Raw genomic sequence first — 19,275 nt, 5'->3', positions numbered from 1 at the left:
GGACAGGCAGGGACGTATGGGGCCTTATGGGGTGGGAAGAGGATGGAGCTTGCAGGAAGAAAGGGGTGGGGGGACTGGACCCCCCACTTTCCAGGGATCCCTCTCTGGTGGCATTGAAGGGGTGGCCGATTCCTGGGCGGGAGGGAGAATCCAATGCGGCCCCTCCAGAGAATTCCCGCGGGCGCCAGGATGGAGATGTGTCCCCAAAGACTGGTCTACCTAGCACTCCCCCCCCCTTCGCTGCCCCAGGGATGCTCCCCCTCCCCACTTCCTCGACTCCCTCCCTCTGTCCCAGAGTCTCCCCTGAACCCAAAGTCCCCCCTTGGCGCGGCTCACCCCACGCCCTGCGCCCCCCATCTCTCCATCCGGAGGGCCCCCCCAAGACGAGCAGGGGAGGGACGGGGGTCTCTATCCAGGCGTCCCTCACGCCCGTTAACCCTTTCATGGCCCACCTCTTTCCGCGCGGAACCCACAGCGCCCCAGGGATGCCTGCGCGGGGAAATGGGGCGAGGGGGCTTCGTTGGGATCCCCTGGGTGGCTTCCTAAGGGCCCAAGGAAAACCTCCTTCGCAGCACGCGTGCAGGGATCCAGATCCACAACAGGCGCTTTGGTGAGCTGGAGGGAGTCTCTGGATCCTTCTCCCGCCTGCCCCCCCGCGCCCCCTTTACCTCTTTATCCTCGCTCGCGATTCTCCTCTCCTTTCCTTTCCGGCAACATCCACGTGGGTGGGTGGGGGGATTTACCTGCCGCCCCTCCTCCCCTCTCCGAAAGCGCGCGCCCCTAGAGCTGCGGCGCAGAGCCCCAATCCGGCGCAGAAGCTCCACTTGCGGGAGAAGCAGGCAATTTGGGAGGGGCTCTTTCCCCCTCCCCCCTCCCGGAACAGAAGTCGGATGGCGAGGAAGAGGAAGAGGAGATGCAACGTATGGGGGCGGGATTTGGGGTTGTGGGGGCGGGGTGAGAGAAGGATGTGCCGGGAGGGGAGGAATGGGGGTGGGGAGAGGAAGGTTTCCCCCTCCCTTCTTTCTTCTGGGGATCAACAGAACGGGGGAGGGGCTGATCCCGGCAATCCACTCGCAAAGTGGGGTCTCGCACCCCAAAATGTTTACATTGCAAAATCCCTCCCCCCCCCACCCCACGAGATTAGATCCGTCCGTGTTTTAGGTACTGGTGTACATTGAGCAGCGGCTTGGACTCTGTGACTCCTGTGTTAAGGGAAAAAATGGGGCTTTGGCTTTTGCACACACAGCCCCGACACCCAGGTAAAATTCATGCAACGAGTGAAGCAGGCCAGAACTAAAGCGCAATGGAATTTGTACATCCTCAGATAGGTTTTTTCACCTCCTGATGTAGCGATGATGTAGTGATGATGCTCCACGAACTGCATGCTGGGATAAGATAGAAACTTTGAAAAGTCATTGTCAGCCCATCCTCGGGGTTCAATTCATCTTTGGACCTGTTGCGCAATAAACTTTGATCTACAGCTATTTGCTCCGGTTGGTGGCCGGACTCCTTCCTTTATTCCGCAGGGACCCGCGGGCTCTGCCTGATGAGCTGGGTGGCTGAGCAGCCTCGCACCTGGGCCCCCCCCCTTAACACCAAATTAGCCTTTTATTGAACAGACCTAGGAGTTTAGATAGACTTAGGGGGCATACAAGACCCGGGATCCGAGCCTTGTTTCCTTGGGGGTTCCCCAGCTGCTGCCTCCCCCCCTCCCTTTTCACCCAGCCAGTCCATGACAGCAACAGCAGCAACAGCAGTAAAATAAGTACGATAATAATATGCACACTGGTCCTCTGGCTAGGTTAATAACTTCTGGGACTATGGAAAAGTGCTATCTTCCCCAAAACCCAGAATAAGCAGTAGATCTGGGGTTGCCTCATGGGGTTCATGAGTGAAGATGGGACCCATCAGGAGACTTCCCTGGTACCTGCAGCCCCTCCTTCCCTCTCTTGCAATAAGGCTTGGGGGGAAATCTCCCATTAAATTACAGTATTTTAAGTTTTCTTCTGAATGTGTAGGAGACAGGGAGAGGTTCTAGTGAAGAAGCAGTGTTTGGAGATCACACGTGGTGGGGGTGAGAGAGTTTGGTGCAAAAACCAGTCACACACAGATGCACCAATTTTTCATGCTTGAGTACAGCAGTTTCAGCAGTAAACAAATACAGCACACAGGATATCTAAGCCAGGCACACAAACCGGCAGAAGGGAGCAAGGGAGGAACGAGGCTGGAAGGACACAGAGCAATGGAGGTGTGTCTTTCGCTTCCTGTCGTCTGGGAGGGAAGTCAGGAACTCAGCATATTCAGGGCTTCTGCCAGCAGCTTCCAGGCAAATGAGCATCCTGGAAACACACACTGTGATCTTGGTGTGTTGCCATATCAATTGTTTTTGAAAGGTTAGCATGATGTGGTCTAGAAACCAGTATGACAATATATCGCCCAGCCACAATCCTCACTGACCACGAGCAATCCAGATAAACCCTCACCTCTTCTCTATCAAAAGGTACTTTACATCTTAGATCATAATCACATTGTTTGACATTGCCCTCAATATTTTATTACGATAGAGTTTTACACATACAAAACCAGAACTTCACATGCACAACATGTGTTAAAGACAGATTTCCTCCTGAGTTCATTTCTGTGAAGAAAAGAGTGGACTCTGAGAGGAAGACCTCCAACACTCCATACATCAAAATGGGTTCTTACATAGAATGATAGAGTTGGAAGAGACCACAAGGGCCTTCGAGTCCAACCCCCTGCCAAGCAGGAAACACCATCAGAGCACTCCTGACATATGGCTGTCAAGCCTCTGTTTAAAAGCCTCCAAAGAAGGAGACTCCACCACACTCCTGGGCAGCAAATTCCACTGTCGAACAGCTCTTACTGTCAGGAAGTTCTTCCTAATGTTTAGGTGGAATCTTCTTTCTTGTAGTTTGGATCCATTGCTCCGTGTCCGCTTCTCTGGAGCAGCAGAAAACAACCTTTCTCCATCCTCTATGTGACATCCTTTTATATATTTGAACATGGCTATCATATCACCCCTTAACCTCCTCTTCTCCAGGCTAAACATGCCCAGCTCCCTTAGCCGTTCGTCATAAGGCATCGTTTCCAGGCCTTAGATCATTTTATTTATTTATTTATTTATTTACGGCTATTAGCCCATAAAATATGTACAAACATAAAAGCTCAGGGGCATAAGGGCCGATATATTCGACCCCAGAGGGTGGACACCACGATGCAAGGGGGGGGGTCAATGAGCAGAGCCAAATAACAGCTTGGGGCACGAAGAGCTCCAAGGGACGGATCACAGAAAAAGGAAAACTGAAGACGAGGACCGACATGCACTCTCATCGTAACTGTCCGATTAGTTTTGGTGTTGTTGTTGTTTTTTGGTTGTTTTTGTGTGTGAGATAACCGCATTCAGGAATCTCGCCACCTGCAGAGTTACCGAAGGATCTGTATCCTGCAAAAGTAGTGCGGCGTGTGACTCAACAGGCCTGCCCACCAAGCGCAGTAAGGCAGGACCTAGGAATTTAGTCCTGGCTATGCTGTGTAGGGGGCAGTTGAACATTATATGTGGAAGAGCTTAGATCATTTTGGTTGCCCTCCTCTGGACACGTTCCAGTTTGTCAGTGTCCTTCTTGAACTGTGGTGCCCAGAACTGGACACAGTACTCCATCAGAGAGTCTCTGGATTTTCCTTATACACTCCATTGTAAATAAAGCACTTTTTGCAATCTTTTCATTTAAACTGCTTCTCCTCTTTGAGTCTGTTGATGGTTTGTAGGGTTTCAACTCCAAAGGTACTTCCTGTCCGTGAATCTGTTGATTTAGAATTTCCAGCAAGACTGAACCTCTATCCACTTTCCTGATATTTATAAGATTTGTGCTTTGTGTGAGGTTGTTCGCATAAATCAAGGGTTCCACTCTGACTGGAGCTCCTTCCACAGTCCATACATTTAAACAGCTTCTCCCCTGTGTGTCTGCTGATGCTTTCTAAGATTTTCATTCTGACTGAAGCTCTTTCCGCACTCCAGGCATTTAAATGATTTCTCCCCTGTGTGAGTCCGTTGATGTATATTGAAGTGTGCACTCTGACTGAAGCACTTTCCGCACTCCATGCATTTAAATGGTTTCTCCCCCGTGTGAGTTCGTTGATGTTTTCTAAGGTCTCCATTCTCACTGAAGCACTTTCCGCACTCCAGGCATTTAAATTGTTTCTCCCCTGTGTGAGTCCGTTGATGTTTTTTAAGGGTTCCATTCTGACTGAAGCTCTTTCCGCAGTCCAGGCACTTAAATGGCTTCTCCCCTGTGTGAGTCCGCTGGTGTAATTTAAGGACTCCATTCTGACTGAAGCACTTTCCGCACTCCATGCATTTAAATGGTTTCTCCCCCGTGTGAGTTCGTTGATGTTTTCTAAGGTCTCCATTCTCACTGAAGCTTGTTCCGCACTCCAGGCATTTAAATGGTTTCTCCCCTGTGTGAGACCGTTGATGAGTTCTAAGGTTTCCATTCTGACTGAAGCTCTTTCCACATTCCATACATTTATATGATTTCTCCCCTGTGTGAATTCGCTGGTGTAATTTAAGGACTCCATTCTGACTGAAGCACTTTCCGCACTCCATGCATTTATATGGTTTCTCCCCTGTGTGAGTCCGTTGATGTGTTCTAAGGTTTCCATTCTTACTGAAGATCTTTCCGCACTCCATACATTGAAATGGTTTCTCCCCTGTGTGAGTCCGTTGATGTGTTTTAAGTTTTCCATTCTCACTAAAGCTCTTTCCGCACTCCATGCATTTAAATGGTTTCTCCCCTGTGTGAGTCCGTTGATGTATATTGAGGTGTCCACTCTTACTGAAGCTCTTTCCACACTCCATACATTTATATGGTTTCTCCCCTGTGTGAATCCGTTGATGTGTTCTAAGGTTTCCACTGGTACTGAAGCTCTTTCCACACTCCAGGCATTTATATGGTTTCTCCCCTGTGTGAGTCCATTGATGTATATTGAGGTGTTCACTCTGAATAAAGCTCTTTCCGCACTCCATACCTTTCAATGGTTTCTCCCCTGTTGGAGGTCGTTGATGTGAACTATGTGTGCTCATTCAATGAAGCATATTCCACATTTCACACATTTTCATTTCTATCCCTAAAGAAATGAAAGGTGCCCCATTCACTGGAGTTTTGACTGTCTTCTCCATCTCCTTCTTCAGAGTGGGATGAAAGGGAATCCAGTTTGGGTTTCCAGAACTAAGGGAAAGAGAACACATCAATCTCCATTAGCACCTTCTCCTATTTCAACGTCTCCTACATTCCCTCACCTCCTACCCATGTTCCTAATTTTTAGGAAATGAAGTTGCAATGTCATCAAATGATAGTAATTCATTAGCAACTTTCATAATCCTCAATCAATGTTAATAAAGCAGCATGATTTTTTAAAAAATGTGCTGTCTGATCTCGTGCCTGTCTTCTGATACAGAACTATCCTAAAATGACACTTTAAAGGCGATATTCAAGGCAAATAGATAAACTGTACTTAGTGGAATATGTAGTACCTTGGATAAGTAGTATTAATTTATTTATGGCCTGAAGATGTGTTATTTCTAGAGATAAATTTATTCCGCTCCTGTCTCAAATATCATAATTATACGATGACTTGGGGTGTTAGGAGAGCATTAGTTCCTTTGGTGGGGGTCATGTCATGCTCCTTATGGGGTAATCTATCCATCAATGGTCCCCAACCTGCACTCAGTTCTCACCTGTGGCTTCCAGAAGCTGTCAGGATAGAATAGGGGCCACAAGCCCAGGAACGGTTTCAACTGGCCGGCTAAACCAGGTGAGAATAGCTGATGGGTCTCCAATCCTTGGTGGGTTGGGGAATTCTGCTGCAGGTGAAGGCAGGCCCTGGTGGATGGAGAGGATGAGAACAACAATGAATCCCACAATCAGGAAGGCAGATTCTGCCCCTGCTGTGGAGGAAAGTGAAGGGCAGATGGGGCTCGTCAACCTGGTAAGCGAGGTCCTCGAGAAGGAAAACTGTGGTCCTAAACCTTCGCTGCCTGGTTTTCTTCAGGAAAAGAAGTCTCTAAGAGGGTTGGATGGTGTCCTCCACACCTCCTTCCAGTCACTCCTGCAGCCAAGTTGGTGCCTAACGTACTTCTCTTATTTCCTTGGTACCATATAAGCCAGGCTGAGAAGGGGCTCTTGTTGTCTAGGCAGCCCTGAACCCCCAAACACACTGTCCACACTCGCTGTACTGCTAACACAGCAGTTTTGGGGGCAGTGATGAACTCAGACCTGTGTATCAAAATCTCTCCAATGTGGAATATGTAAAACAGAAGTGCTGTTTATATCATACATCAATTAAAAAGTATTCAGAATATTTGTCTTTTGAAGAAAAGACCACCAAGTATCCGATGGCCCCTTCAAAGCTAATGAAAGTCTTGTGCTTGAAGCTTTTGGGGGTGCAGGACCAGAAAATCTTCTGCCACCATTATCCTTCCAATTGGGATTCAGGCCTCATCATGCGACAGAAACTGCCCTGGTTGTGCTGGTTGATGATCTCCAATAGGCTAGAGACCAAGGGCAAAGCTCTTTCCTGGTTCTGCTGGATCTCTGCTTTGGAGACCTTTGACCATGGTATCCTTCTGGACCCTCTAGGGGAGCTGGGGGCACTGCTGTGCAGTGGTTCCCCTCCTTCCTCCTGGGCCATGTCCAGAAAGTGGTGTTGGGGGATGAGTGTTCAGGCCCCTGGGTGCTCAGTTGTGGGGTGCCTCAGGGCTCTGTCCTCTCCCCATGCTTTTTAATATCTATATGAAGCCGCTGGGGGGTTTTGGCTGGTGTTCACACGCATGTGGATGATACCCAGCTCTTCTCTTTTAAATTGGAACCAGTGAAGATGAACCAGTGAATGCCCTGTGTTGGTGCCTGTAGGTGGTTTGAGGATAGATGGTGGATAACAGATTGAGGTTGAATCCTGACAAGACGGAAGCACTGTCCCTGTGGGACAGGTGGCAGGCAGACCCTACCAGCCTGACACTGTCTCACTAAAGTGGTGCATGCTCTGGTTATCTCCTGCTTGGACCACTGCCATGCGCTCTACATGGTGCTACCTTTGAAGGTGACCCAAAAACTGCAACTAATCCAGAATGTGGCAGCTGGACTAGTAACTGGGAGCAGCCGCCAAGACCACATTTCATTGGTCCTAAAGGATCTTCCCTGGCTTCCAGTGTGTTTCCAAGCACAATTCACACTGTTGGTGCTGACCTTTAAGTGTCATGGCTGCATTTTTCAGAAAAAGAAAAGTGTTGATCTAATGTATACACATCATTCCTAGTCTATTGGTTCAAGAAGGTTCTGGTGGTTTTACTCTGTGTGATTCAAAGTGGTGTTTTCTCCAGCTGGAACATTTTAGCTGACAAGGGAGTTTCCTTTCTGCTGAGAGCAGGTGGTGGGATCAGTTGTTATGAGGTTATGCTGAACCTTCCTGGTTTCTGGGAACCAGAAGAAGCTGGTTTAAAGTGGGGTGAGCCAGGCTTGTTATCCAGTCCCAAGGTTACTCTGACATGGAATTTTTTATAAATCGCAGTATTGAAAGGCGCCTGGTTCCACTTCCTAATCTGCTATTCTCTACTCTGCTTGTCTGTTTCTTACTTGAGTGCTGTTTTGATATACCAAGTTAGGGTTTTACTGTAAGTTAAGTTTTCGCTAGCTTTGGCCTTCAGTACTAAATTTCTCTGCTGAATGAATTTTTTGCTGCCTCTGAGTGTTTTTTCCTACTCTGCTAACTATATGTCGGTCTTGGAGATTGTTATGGAGGAGCAAGATCTGTGACCTAAATCCCTAAACTGCCTCGGCCCTGTAGACCTGAAGGAGCCTCTCCACCCCCATCCTTCACTCTGAACACTGAGGTCCTCCTCTGAGGGTCTTCTGCTGGTTCCCTCCCTGCAAGAAGTGAGGGTACAGGGAACCAGGCAGAGGGCCTTCTGGGTGGTGGCACCCACCCTGTGGAACGCCCTCCCTTCAGAGGTCAAGGAAATGAGCAACTATCTGACATTTAGAAGATAGCAGAAGGTAGACCTGTATCTGGAGGTTTTTAATGTTTGATGTTTTACTGTCTTTTATGTGTACTGGAAGCTGCCCAGAGTGGCTGGGGAAGCCCAACCAGATGGACTACATATACATATGCAGATGGACTACATTGTATAAATGCTACAATCATTCTTATCATCTTGTGATTTTTTGCAGTTATTTTGGAATTCGTACTGCGAAATCAGATCACAAAATTTTATGGGTGGAGAAAATCACAGGGTTGTTGTAAACGATAATCCCACCCACAAACTCTCATTCACATACAGTCTGTAAATTTGGGAAGGTCACACACCTCACCTGTGCTAATACTGGCAGTCTTTGGCCTGCATAGGCACACCTTGTATGTAGAGCCTCCAGCCACAGGCACTGTCTATCATGAAAATGGGTCCTTTGACTGGGAAGATTCATGCAGTTGCTGTCATCGGATTCTGATGGGTTGTATCTCAGCTTGTCAGTCACTCTGACATTGCCTACAAAGAATAAGAGGAACAGAAATGCTTTTGACTTCTATATCAATCCTGAGAGACATTCCATGGATTCTGCACCCCTGTTTCTGATGACAGGTGTACATTATCCTCAGCCTCAATGAACCAGGCAGTGGAAAAGACACTTAAAGATGGAAGCCTGAGTTCTGTCTGCTTCTTGGGTGGGATTGAGGAAACAAAGAGCCGCTTCCAAGAAGCCCCTCCCCTCCTCTCTTCTTCTTGGGATTTCCTCTCCTCTCCAGGGGGACCAATGGTTGGACTTGGCAGAAACTGCTGTATCTGCCATTAATTTGATTTTGAATATATTAGAATGAATTGTTTTTAGAATGCCTTTTAATTAATTGCTTGTGATTTTATGTAAACTGTGTTACTTTTATTGTTGTTAGCCGCTCTGAGCCCGGCTTCACCTGGGGAGGGCAGGATTTCAATAATAATAATAACAATAATAATAATAAATCTGGACATGGCAGGGGCTTATGGGGTGGGAATTGGGTGGAGCTTGCAGGAAGGAAGGTGCATCTTGTTAACGGAGAAATCTGAGGGCCACCCTGGACAAAAAACAAGGACAGCAACCAGGAATACCAGAGCAAAACAGCAGCCAGTAGGCTTGGTCTTTATTGAAGACTGTCGTGACAGGACTCCCACCTGCCACCAGGTGGAACAAGATGGAAGCCCCAAACAAAAGAGAACCCAAACTTTTATTAGCTGCTGTAATAAATGAAAATCTGCCTTTATTCCCTTATGGGGGACACAAGAGCCCTCATAGAGTCCTTTGTAGGCTCTCCATCGGTCGGAGGAAAAACAGAGGCCAACCAGAGAACCCAAACTTTTATTACACCCCCCCCAAACTACATCATGGTTACATCATGAGAGGGGAGGTCTGGTGGCAGTAATCTGAGCATCCTGGACCCTGCCCCATGGTTCCCCTTGCCCTCCACAAAACACACATCAAGTGTAACAAAAGAGATATTTACATTTCCCTGCTAGGAGCAGAAGTGCGTCAGTAGCCAGAGCGGAAGGGGGGGGGAGTGCAAACAAACATGACCGCCATGCGGCCTGACTTATGCCCCCCCCCAACAAGAAAGGAATCGGCCGCCATGCGGCCTACAGCTGGAGGGCGGCGGATGGCAGGGGTGAGGGAGCCATGCCTCCCCCCCACTACAAAAAAAGGCCTAGCTGGCCCCCCGCCCAGAAAGAAAAGTCAAAAAAATACAGCCTAGCCTGGCGGAGGGGCCATGCCCCTTCCAATCAGGCCAGAACTTACCTTAATCCGGCCGCCAGGACACGCTCCTGAGGATCCTGATCCTGGAAGGAAGAAAACCAAAAGGGGCTTGGACAAAGGGGTCGGCCTCTTTTCTTTGGCCTTTGCCCCACCCCCGGCCGGCCACCCATTGTCCTCCCTGACCTGTTTCTCAGCCAAGTTAATCACACCCTTTAGGCTTCATCTGGGTTGGTTCTTTCTGGAATGGCTACCTGTCCAGCACTCAGGTATCAGGATGCCAGGGATTATCCCTCAGGCAGAGGGGCTGCTGAGTAGCTGAGCTCACATGCATATATGAATTTCTGAAGCTACCCCAGTGAGCCAGTACATAGAGACATTTATCAGTGAATTCCTACATTTGGTATTGTGCATCAAAGGCCCTTTGAATAGATAGGAAGAAACTGTGATCAAGTGCTTTGTGGGGACAAATCACAAAAGTGATGGTGCTGATTTAGGTAGTGGGCTGCATGTGCATGATATCTGCTGAAGGTGCAACCCCCCCCCCCAACTTATACATAAATTCCTGCAACAGTCTGGACAGGGCAGGGGCTTATGGGGGGGGAGTAGGATAGAGGTTGCAGGAAGCAGGGGGGTGGGGGGACACAACCCCCCACTTTCAAGGGATCCTTCTCTGGTAGCCTTGAAGGGGTGGCCGATTCCTGGGCGGGAGGGAGAAGCCAATGCGGCCCCTCCAGAGAATTCCCGCGGGCGCCAGGATGGAGATGTGTCCCCAAATTCTGGTCTACCTAGCACTCCCCCCCCTCGCTGCCCCAGGGATGCTCCCCCTCCCCACTTCCTCGACCCCCTCCCTCTGTCCCAGAGTCTCCCCTGAACCCAAAGTCCCCCCTTGGCGTGGCTCACCCGTCGTCCTGCGCCCCCCATCTCTCCATCCGGAGGGCCCCCCCCCAAGACGAGCAGGGGAGGACAGGGGGGTCTCTATCCAAGCGTCCCTCACGCCCGTTAACCCTTTCATGGCCCACCTCTCTCCGCGCGGAACCCACAGCGCCCCAGGGATGCCTGCGCGGGGAAATGGGGCGAGGGGGCTTCGTTGGGATCCCCTGGGTGGGCTTCCTAAGGGTCCAAGGAAAACCTCCTTCGCAGCACGCGTGCAGGGATCCAGATCCACAACAGGCGCTTTGGGAAGCTCAAGGGGGTCTCTGGATCCTTCTCTCCCCTCCCCCCGAGACCCCTTTACCTCTTTGTCCTCGCTCGCGATTCTCCTCTCCTTTCCTTTCCTGCAACATCCACGTGGGTGGGGGGGATTTACCTGCCGCCCCTCCTCCCCTCTCCGAAAGCGCGCGACCCTAGATCTGCGGCGCAGAGCAGCAATCCGCGCAGAAGAGCCACTTCCGGGAGAAGCAGGCCGTTTGGGAGGGGGCTCATCCCCCCCCCCATTCCCGGAACAGAGGTCGGATGGCGAGGAGGAGGAGGAGCAACATATTGGGGAGGGGATTTGGGGTTTGCGGAGGCGGGGTGTGGGAAGGATGTGCCGGGAGGGGAGGGGTGGAATTTGGGGGGCGGGGAGGAGAGGAAGGTTTCCCCCTCCCCTCTTCCTTCTGTGAATCAGGAGATGGGGGCTGGGCTGATCCCGGCAATCCTACTGCAAAGTGGGGTTCCCCCCCCCACAATGTTTATATTGCAAAATCCTTCCCTCCCCCACCCCACGCCACGAGCTTAGATCCCTCCGTGTTTTAGGTATTGCTGCTGTTAAATCCAGGAAGTGGGGAGCGGCAGTCAAGACAGAAATCCATCGGGATGGGGGATTGAATCCTGATACTTTCCAAGGTGAAGCGCAGGAAAGCCTTGCAGCTAGGGGGATGTGTGAGTACTATTGTGGTGCTTTGGGGAGGAGGGTAGTTAAAAGGTGTGGGAAAGTGGGGTTGTGGTGGAGCGATGAACCCCAAAAGACTGAGAATTCACTGTGAACAGGACTGGCCCACTCTAGCCTCACCCCCTTGCCTAAAAGCCTGACACCCCGCAATGTGACAGGATTGTGACTCCTGCCCTCAGCAAGTAAAATACCCCCATTCCTTGAAATGGAGGGAGCCGTGGGCTGTGGCTCTGTCTGTGTGTCTCAGGCAAAGGGGGGCTGCTCTGTGTGTTTTGCTAGCAGTTAAAATTGCACTTTTTGGGGAAAGAGCTTTCTTTTTGTCTGCTTTGCATTGAGACTTGTGTTTCCGGCTCAGCCAGGAGAGCTGGGGTCTGGAGGGCCAGCTGTGTGTCTGTGTGTGTGTGTGTGTGTGTGTGTGTGTGTGTGTGTGTGAGAGAGAGAGAGAGAGAGAGAGAGAGGAAAACACCCCCCCACACACACACACAGCAACAACAGGCTCCCAGCTCTGTGTGTGTCTATGTATTTTATTGTCTCTATATCGGCCAAGAGGGGCACTTTGTGTTTTGCTTGAAGGCTCCTCTTCGGCTGAGGGCTGGGGCTGCAGAGATCGGGCTCATTCCCCCCTTGGCACAACTGTGAGTTCTCTGCCCAGGACTGGCGGGCTGTGCAGCCGAGGGGGGCATTTATTTATGAGTCTTTTTTCTTTCTATAGTCTCTTTTCAAGGTACTACTGTGTTACGGAAGGGGGGGGCATGTCTTCTTCACTACAATATATTTGCTCAATTTCTCTAGGACTCCCATCACCCCTCCCCTGTCCTCCATAATCTCTCAAGTAATCCTGTCAAAATCACTCTGCCAAACCTTTCCTCCGGGCAATGCCAGGTGACAGACTACATGTACATGGACCATTGTCTTCTCAGGATGTGCTTATCTGCGCATATCTCCAGCTCTGCATATTCCCCCCTCCCTCCTCCATCCAGCTCTCTGCATATTCCCCCCTCCCTCCTCCATATGTTAATCTGTGTAACCCAACCTCTTAATGTATTCATGATGTAACTGGGATGTATTTTGCACTGTATTCTGGGACATGGAGGGAGTTTCAAAAGTTCATGTCACCCCTTTCTCGCTGTTCAATCTCGCCTTGAACCTGTTGCGCAAGAAACTTGGATCTTCTGTAGTTTGCTCCTGCGTCCGGCTGAGCTCATTTTCTTCCGTAGGGACCCACGGACTTAGTCCGATGAGCTGGGTGGCAGAGTAACCCTGCACCCAGATTTTAGCCGTAACAACTGTATTTTATCTGCAACATGTTGGAAGGGCAGGGAGTCCCCTTTGTGTAACAACTTAAGCAGGAGGGCATAAGGGGGGGTCACACTAACAGGAGGAATGGACTCCGTTACAAGGCATGGTGAATAATTTTGGCAAATTCAATCGCAAATATGGTGGAGCGATGAACCCCAAACGACTGAGAACTCCTTGAGAATACCCCCCATGAGCCCCAGTGAGACCAGGACCTAACCAACCAGGTCTTTTGAATCGTGACAAAACACCCTGGATGTTTGGAGCAGTTTGCATACGCAGACTCCTGGGTAGCGGTCCTGATACGTGGCTACAGAAGTTGAAAGGACAGTATTGTACCTCTCTGATGGTGCAGTGGGCACTGGAGGAGGCAAAAGTAATCAAACCCCAAAAGAAAGAGCACTTTTCCAGAGGAGAGGTGAAAATGAAATAACCAATGTGGCCCCCAATGGTTCCCACTGTTACAGAATTGGGGGGGGCATACAAACAGAGGTTTACTCCTGAGTAAACCACATAGGTCCGTATAGTGAAAGCCATGGTTTTCCCAGTAGTGATGTATGGAAGTGAAAGCTGGACCATCAAGAAGGCTGATCGCCGAAGAATTGATGCTTTTGAATTATGGTGCTGGAGGAGACTCTTGAGAGTCCCATGGACTGCAAGAAGATCAAACGTATCCATTCTTAAGGAAATTAGCCCTGAGTGCTCACTGGAAGGACAGATCCTGAAGCTGAGGCTCCAAAACTTTGGCCACCTCATGAGAAGAGAAGACTCCCTGGAAAAGACCCTGATGTTGGGAAAAATTGAGGGCACAAGAAGAAGGGGACGACAGAGGACGAGGTGGTTGGACAGTGTTCTCGAAGCTACAAACATGAATCTGACCAAACTGCGGGAGGCAGTGGAAGACAGGAGGGCCTGGCGTGCTCTGGTCCAGGGGGTCACGAAGAGTCGGACACGGCTAAAGGACTAAACAACAACAACCAACCACATAGGGTCAGAGGCAATGACCTCAAGGTAACCCCGCTATACAAGGGCTCCCCTCGTCCTTTCACAACATTGCACCAAGCACCACACAAAACCCCAACACCCCAAGAATAAAGCACCATTTGTGACCGCGTATCCCGGTGCTATATACAGGCAAGCAGTATGAACGATGGATGTATTTTATGAATGGACAATTTATTTGCTTGAGGATGCGTCCTGACCACTCAAATCTAGCCCTTCAGCCAATCCCAGCAATGCTCAGCGCAGCTATCTTCCATGATTCAGTGAGCGCTGACAAGGTGACAACAGGTCCTGCTGAGAGAACAATGGACTAAATTCATCGAAAGCTAGTTACCTTGTAATCCACTCATAAAACTGGATCCAATGTATTGAGGCCAAGTCAAGTCATGTCCAAACCCACTGTCTGTATTGTGAATAGCCAAAAATGCTTAGAAATTCATAGAAAATCACTGGTTTCAACGATTCTCTTCATTCCACAGCCAAGTTGCTTCACTGGCTAAGGGCTTGGAAACCACTCGGTCCCCTCCATAATCCCTTAAGCGGGAGGTCACGTACTCACAGGAAGGTACTCATAGGTGTCGATCGCTGGGCAAAAGCTCTCCTCCGGACTTGCCCAGGTGCCAGACTATGCAAACCAAAGTTCTATTGTTCTTTTGCAGTAGGTGATCAGAATGTACTTCCCAATACATATCCTGTATTTGCCTGTTCCCCTGAGACATTCCTCCTATGTGAATCATGTATAACCCTCCCCTTGTCTGATGTAGTGATGATGCTCCGCAAACTGCATGCTGGGATAAGATAGAAACTTTTAAAAGTCCTTGTCACCCCATCCTCGGGGTACAATTCCCCTTTGGACCTCTTGCGTAATAAACTTTGGTCTACAGCTATTTGCTCTGGTTGGTGGCTGGACTCCTTCCTTTATTCCGCAGGGACCCATGGGCTCTGCCCAACGAGCTGGGTGGCTGAGCAGCCTCGCACTTGGGTCCCCCCTCCCCCGTAACACCAAATTAGCCCTTTATTGGCCAGACCTAGGAGTTTTCATAGCCTTTGGGGGCATACAAGATCCGGACTCTGAGCCTTCTTCCCTTGGGGGTTTCCCAGCTGGTGCCTCCCCCCCTTTCACCCAGCCAGCCCATGATAGCAAAAGCAGCAACAACAGTAAATTCAGTACGATAATAATATTCACACTGGTCCTCTGGCAGGAAGAATAATAACTTATGGGACTATGGAAAAGTACTATCTTCTCCAAACCCCAGAATAAGCAGGAGCTCTGGGGTTGCCCCATGGGGTTCTTGAGTGAAGATGGGACCCATCAGGAGACTTCCCTGGTACCTGCAACCCATCCTTCCCCCTCTTGCAATAAGACTTGGGGAAAATCTCCCATAAAATTACAGTATGTTAAGTTTCCTTCAGAATGCGCAGGGGGCAAGGATGAAGTTCTGGTGAAGAAGAGGTGTTTTGAGATCATGCGGTGGTGGGGGTGAGAGTTTGGTGCAAAAACCAGTCACACACATATGCACCCGTCTTCCATGCTTGAGTAGAGCAACTCCAGGGCATGAGCTAAGTATCAGTGGGGTAGGGGCCACGTGTAAAGCAATTCCCACGCTGATGTCAAAAAACACACAGAGGCAGCAGGACTTCTTCAGTAATAGTTTACTGAGCTTTCAAAGCCTACAGTTCTCGCTGAGTCCCCAGTGATGCACAAAACTTAGCTCCTGAGAGCAAACCCAGTTCCAGCAGTAAAATCATACAGCACACAGGATATCTAAGTCAGGCACACAAACCGGCAGAAGGGAGCAAGGGAGGAAAAAGGCTGGAAGGACACAGGGCAGTGGATGTGTGTGTTTCGTTTCCCGTCGTCTGGGAGAGAAGTCAGCAACTTGGCAGCTGCAGGGACGTCACAAAGAAAAGCTTTCTGCCGCTGCTTGCAGTCAAATCCCAGAAACACTCACTGTGATCTGTGGTGTATTGCCATATCAGTTGTTCTTCAAAGGTTATCAGGATATGGTTTAGAAACTGGTATTGATAAGATATCAATATATCACCCAGCCCTAATCCTCACCCACCACCAGCAATCCAGATAAACCCTCACCCCTTCTCTGTCAAAAGGTACTTTACATCTTAGATCATAATCACATTGTTTGACACTGCCTTCAATATTTCATTACTATACAGTTTTACACATAAATACCAGAACTTCACATACAGATTTCCTCCTGAGTTCATTTCTGTGAAGAAAAGAGTGGACTCTGACAGGAAGCCATCCAACACTCCATACATGTAAATGGGTTCTTCCATGTGAGAGTCTCTGGTTGGTCCTTAAACATTTCTTTGTAAATAAAGCACTTTTTGCAATCTTTTCATTTAAACTGCTTCTCCTCTTTGAGTCTATTGATGGTTTGTAGGGTTTCAACTCCAAATGTTCTCCCTGTCCGTGAATCGGTTGATTTAGAATTTCCACCAGGACTGAACCTCTATCTACTTTCCTGATATTTATAAGGTTTGTGTTTTGTGTGAGTTTGTTCACATAAATCAAGGGTTACACTCTGACTGCAGCTCCTTCCACAGTCCATACATTTAAACAGTTTCTCCCCTGTGTTTCTGCAGATGTTTTCTAAGATTTCCACTCTGACTGAAGCTCTTTCCGCACTCCATGCATTTATATGGTTTCTCCCCTGTATGAATCCGCTGGTGTAATTTAAGGTCTCCATTTTGACTGAAGCACTTTCCGCACTGCAGGCATTTAAATGGTTTCTCCCCCGTGTGAGTTCGTTGATGTCTTCTAAGTTTTCCATTATCACTAAAGCTCTTTCCACACTCCATGCACTTAAATGGTTTCTCCCCTGAGTGAGTCCGTTGATGTTTTCTAAGGGATCCACTCTCACTAAACCTCTTTCCACACTCCATACATTTATATGGTTTCTCCCCTGTGTGAGTCCGTTGATGTGTTCTAAGGTTTCCACTATCACTAAAGCTCTTTCCGCACTCCATGCATTTAAATGGTTTCTCCCCTGTGTGAGTCCGTTGATGTGTTCTAAGGTTTCCATTATCACTAAAGCTCTCTCCACACTCCATGCATTTAAATGGTTTCTCCCCTGTGTGTGTCCGTTGATGTTTTCTAAGGGATCCACTTTCACTAAAGCTGTTTCCACATTTCATACATTTATATGGTTTCTCACCTGTGTGAGTCCGTTGATGTTTTCTAAGGGATCCATTATCACTAAAGCTTTTTTCGCACTCCATGCATTTAAATGGTTTCTCCCCTGTGTGGATCCGTTGATGTGTTCTAAGTTGTCCACTATCACTATATCTCTTCCCACACTCCATACATTTATATGGTTTTTCACCCGTGTGAGTCCGTTGATGTTTATTGAGGTGTCCACTCCGACTGAAGCTCTTTCCGCACTCCATACATTTAAATGGTTTCTCCCCTCTGTGAGTCCGTTGATGTCTTCTAAGATTTCCACTTTGACTGAAGCTCTTTCCACACTCCATACATTTATATGGTTTCTCTCCTGTGTGAATCCGCTGGTGTAATTTAAGCTCTCCATTCCGACTGAAGCTTTTTCCACACTCCATATATTTAAATGGTTTCTCCCCTGTGTGAGTCCGTTGATGCATATTGAGGTGTCCACTCTTACTGAAGCTCTTTCCACACTCCATACATTTATATGGTTTCTCTCCTGTGTGAATCCGCTGGTGTAATTTAAGCTCTCCATTCCGACTGAAGCTTTTTCCACACTCCATATATTTAAATGGTTTCTCCCCTGTGTGAGTCCGTTGATGCATATTGAGGTGTCCACTCTTAATGAAGCTCTTTCCACACTCCATACATTTATATGGTTTCTCTCCTGTGTGTGTCCATTGAGGCATATTTAGCTGTGCACTCCGACTGAAACTTTTCCCACACTCCATAACTTTAAGTGGTTTCTCCCCTGTTGGAGGTCGTTGACATGAACTATGTGTGCTCATTCAATGACGCATATTCCACATTTCACACATTTTAATTTCTATTCCTAATGAAACCAAAGGTGACCCATCCCCTGGAGTTCTGACTGTCTTCTGCATCTCCTTCAGAGTGGGAGGAACGGAAATCCTGTTTGGGTTTCAAGGAAGAGAACTAAGGGAAAGAGAACGCATCAATCTCCATTAGCACCTTCTCCTATTTCAACGTCTCCTACATTCCCTCACCTCCTACCCATGTTCCCAATTTTTAGGAAATGAAGTTGCAATGTCATCATTTGATAGTAATTTATCAGCAACTTTCATAATCCTCAATCAATATTCATAAAGCATCTTGATTTTTTAAAAAATGATGTGCTGTCTCATCTTGTGCCCGTCTTCTGACGCAGGACTATCCTAAAACGACACTGAAAAGCAGGATATTCAAGGCAAATAGATAAACTGTACTTGGTGGAATGTGCAGTTCCTTTAAAATGTAGTATTGATTCACTAATGGCCTGAAGTTGTGTTATTTCTGGGGACATGAATTTATTCCTGTTCTGTCTTAAAGATCATAATCATACAATCTCACGGGGTGTTAGGGGAGTGTTAGTACCTTTGGTGGGGGACATGTTGTCCACCTTCTGGGGTAATCTACCCACCATTGGTCCCCACCCTGCACTCAGCTCTCACCTGTGGCTTCCAGAAACTGCCAGGATGGAATAGGGACCACAATCCCAGGAACAGCTTCAACCGGCAGGCTAAAGCAGGTGAGGATAGATGACGGGTCTCAAATCCTTGGTGTATTAGGGAATTCTGTTGCAGGTGAAGGCAGGCCCTGGTGGATGGAGAGGATGAGAACAACAGTGAATCCCACAGTCAAGAAGGCAGATTCTGCCCATTCTGCAGAGGAAAGTGAGGGCAGATGGGGCTCATCAACCTGGGAAGGGAACCCTTCGAGAAGGAAAACTCTGGTCATAATACTTTGGTACACTCCCTCTTGAGTTAGCTTCAGGAGAAGAAAAAGGTGCGGAGAAAAACCTACACAAATCCAGAGTGGACTCTCTAAGGCGGTTGGATTGTGCCCTGCACACCTCCTTCCAGCCACTACTGCAGCCAAGCTGATGCCTAACGTACTGCTCTGCTTTCCTTGGGACCATATAAGCCAGGCTGAGAAGGGGGTCTTGTCTAGGAAGCCCTGAACCCCCAAACACACTGTCCAGCCAGTGCTGCTAACACAGCAGTTTCAGGGGGAGCGATGAACTCAGACCTGTGTATCAAAGTCTCTCCAATGTGGAACAAGGAAAACAGAAGTGCTGTTTATATCATACATCAATTTAAAAGTATTCAGATTATTTGTCTTTTGAAGAA

The 19,275-nt window shown here is 48.5% G+C and overlaps 3 protein-coding genes across 5 annotated transcripts in view; all 3 read right to left on the bottom strand.

The window, feature by feature from the left end:
* The window catches only part of LOC310686994 (uncharacterized protein), a 74,656-nt gene that overhangs the window by 35,567 nt on the left and 19,814 nt on the right, over positions 1-19,275 (bottom strand). For 2 of the 3 annotated variants that reach the window (XM_083461598.1, XM_083461599.1), the window contains exons 4-5: positions 9,837-9,877; positions 5,756-5,900 (exon numbers count right to left, since the gene is read on the bottom strand). In XM_083461598.1, coding sequence (XP_083317724.1) covers positions 5,756-5,900; positions 9,837-9,877 — 186 coding nt within the window. Of the gene's footprint in view, positions 1-5,755; positions 5,901-9,836; positions 9,878-11,028; positions 11,175-19,275 lie in introns of those variants that run through there. The other variant, XR_014516136.1, reaches the window with a different exon arrangement.
* LOC310686847 (uncharacterized protein) overlaps positions 1-19,275 on the bottom strand; it is a 46,363-nt gene that overhangs the window by 26,752 nt on the left and 336 nt on the right. The window contains exon 2 of the mRNA XM_083461200.1: positions 8,385-8,557. The gene's annotated coding sequence lies outside the window, so the exon portion shown is untranslated. The remainder of the gene's footprint in view (positions 1-8,384; positions 8,558-19,275) is intronic.
* Positions 14,418-18,608, bottom strand: LOC310688137 (uncharacterized protein; the record flags this gene model as incomplete). Its single annotated transcript, XM_083464262.1, has 4 exons — positions 18,521-18,608; positions 17,564-18,082; positions 16,688-17,393; positions 14,418-14,496 (listed from the first exon to the last, which is right to left on the bottom strand). Exons 2-4 carry the CDS (start codon positions 17,679-17,681, stop codon positions 14,418-14,420), a joined length of 903 nt encoding a protein of 300 aa, XP_083320388.1. The 5' UTR covers positions 17,682-18,082; positions 18,521-18,608.

The sequence above is a fragment of the Podarcis liolepis genome (assembly GCF_965112155.1).
Source record: "Podarcis liolepis genome assembly, chromosome: 10".
Lineage (NCBI taxonomy): Eukaryota > Metazoa > Chordata > Lepidosauria > Squamata > Lacertidae > Podarcis > Podarcis liolepis.
The sequence above is the reverse complement of the archived record's forward strand: the minus strand, read 5'-3'. Positions and strand labels throughout refer to the sequence as shown.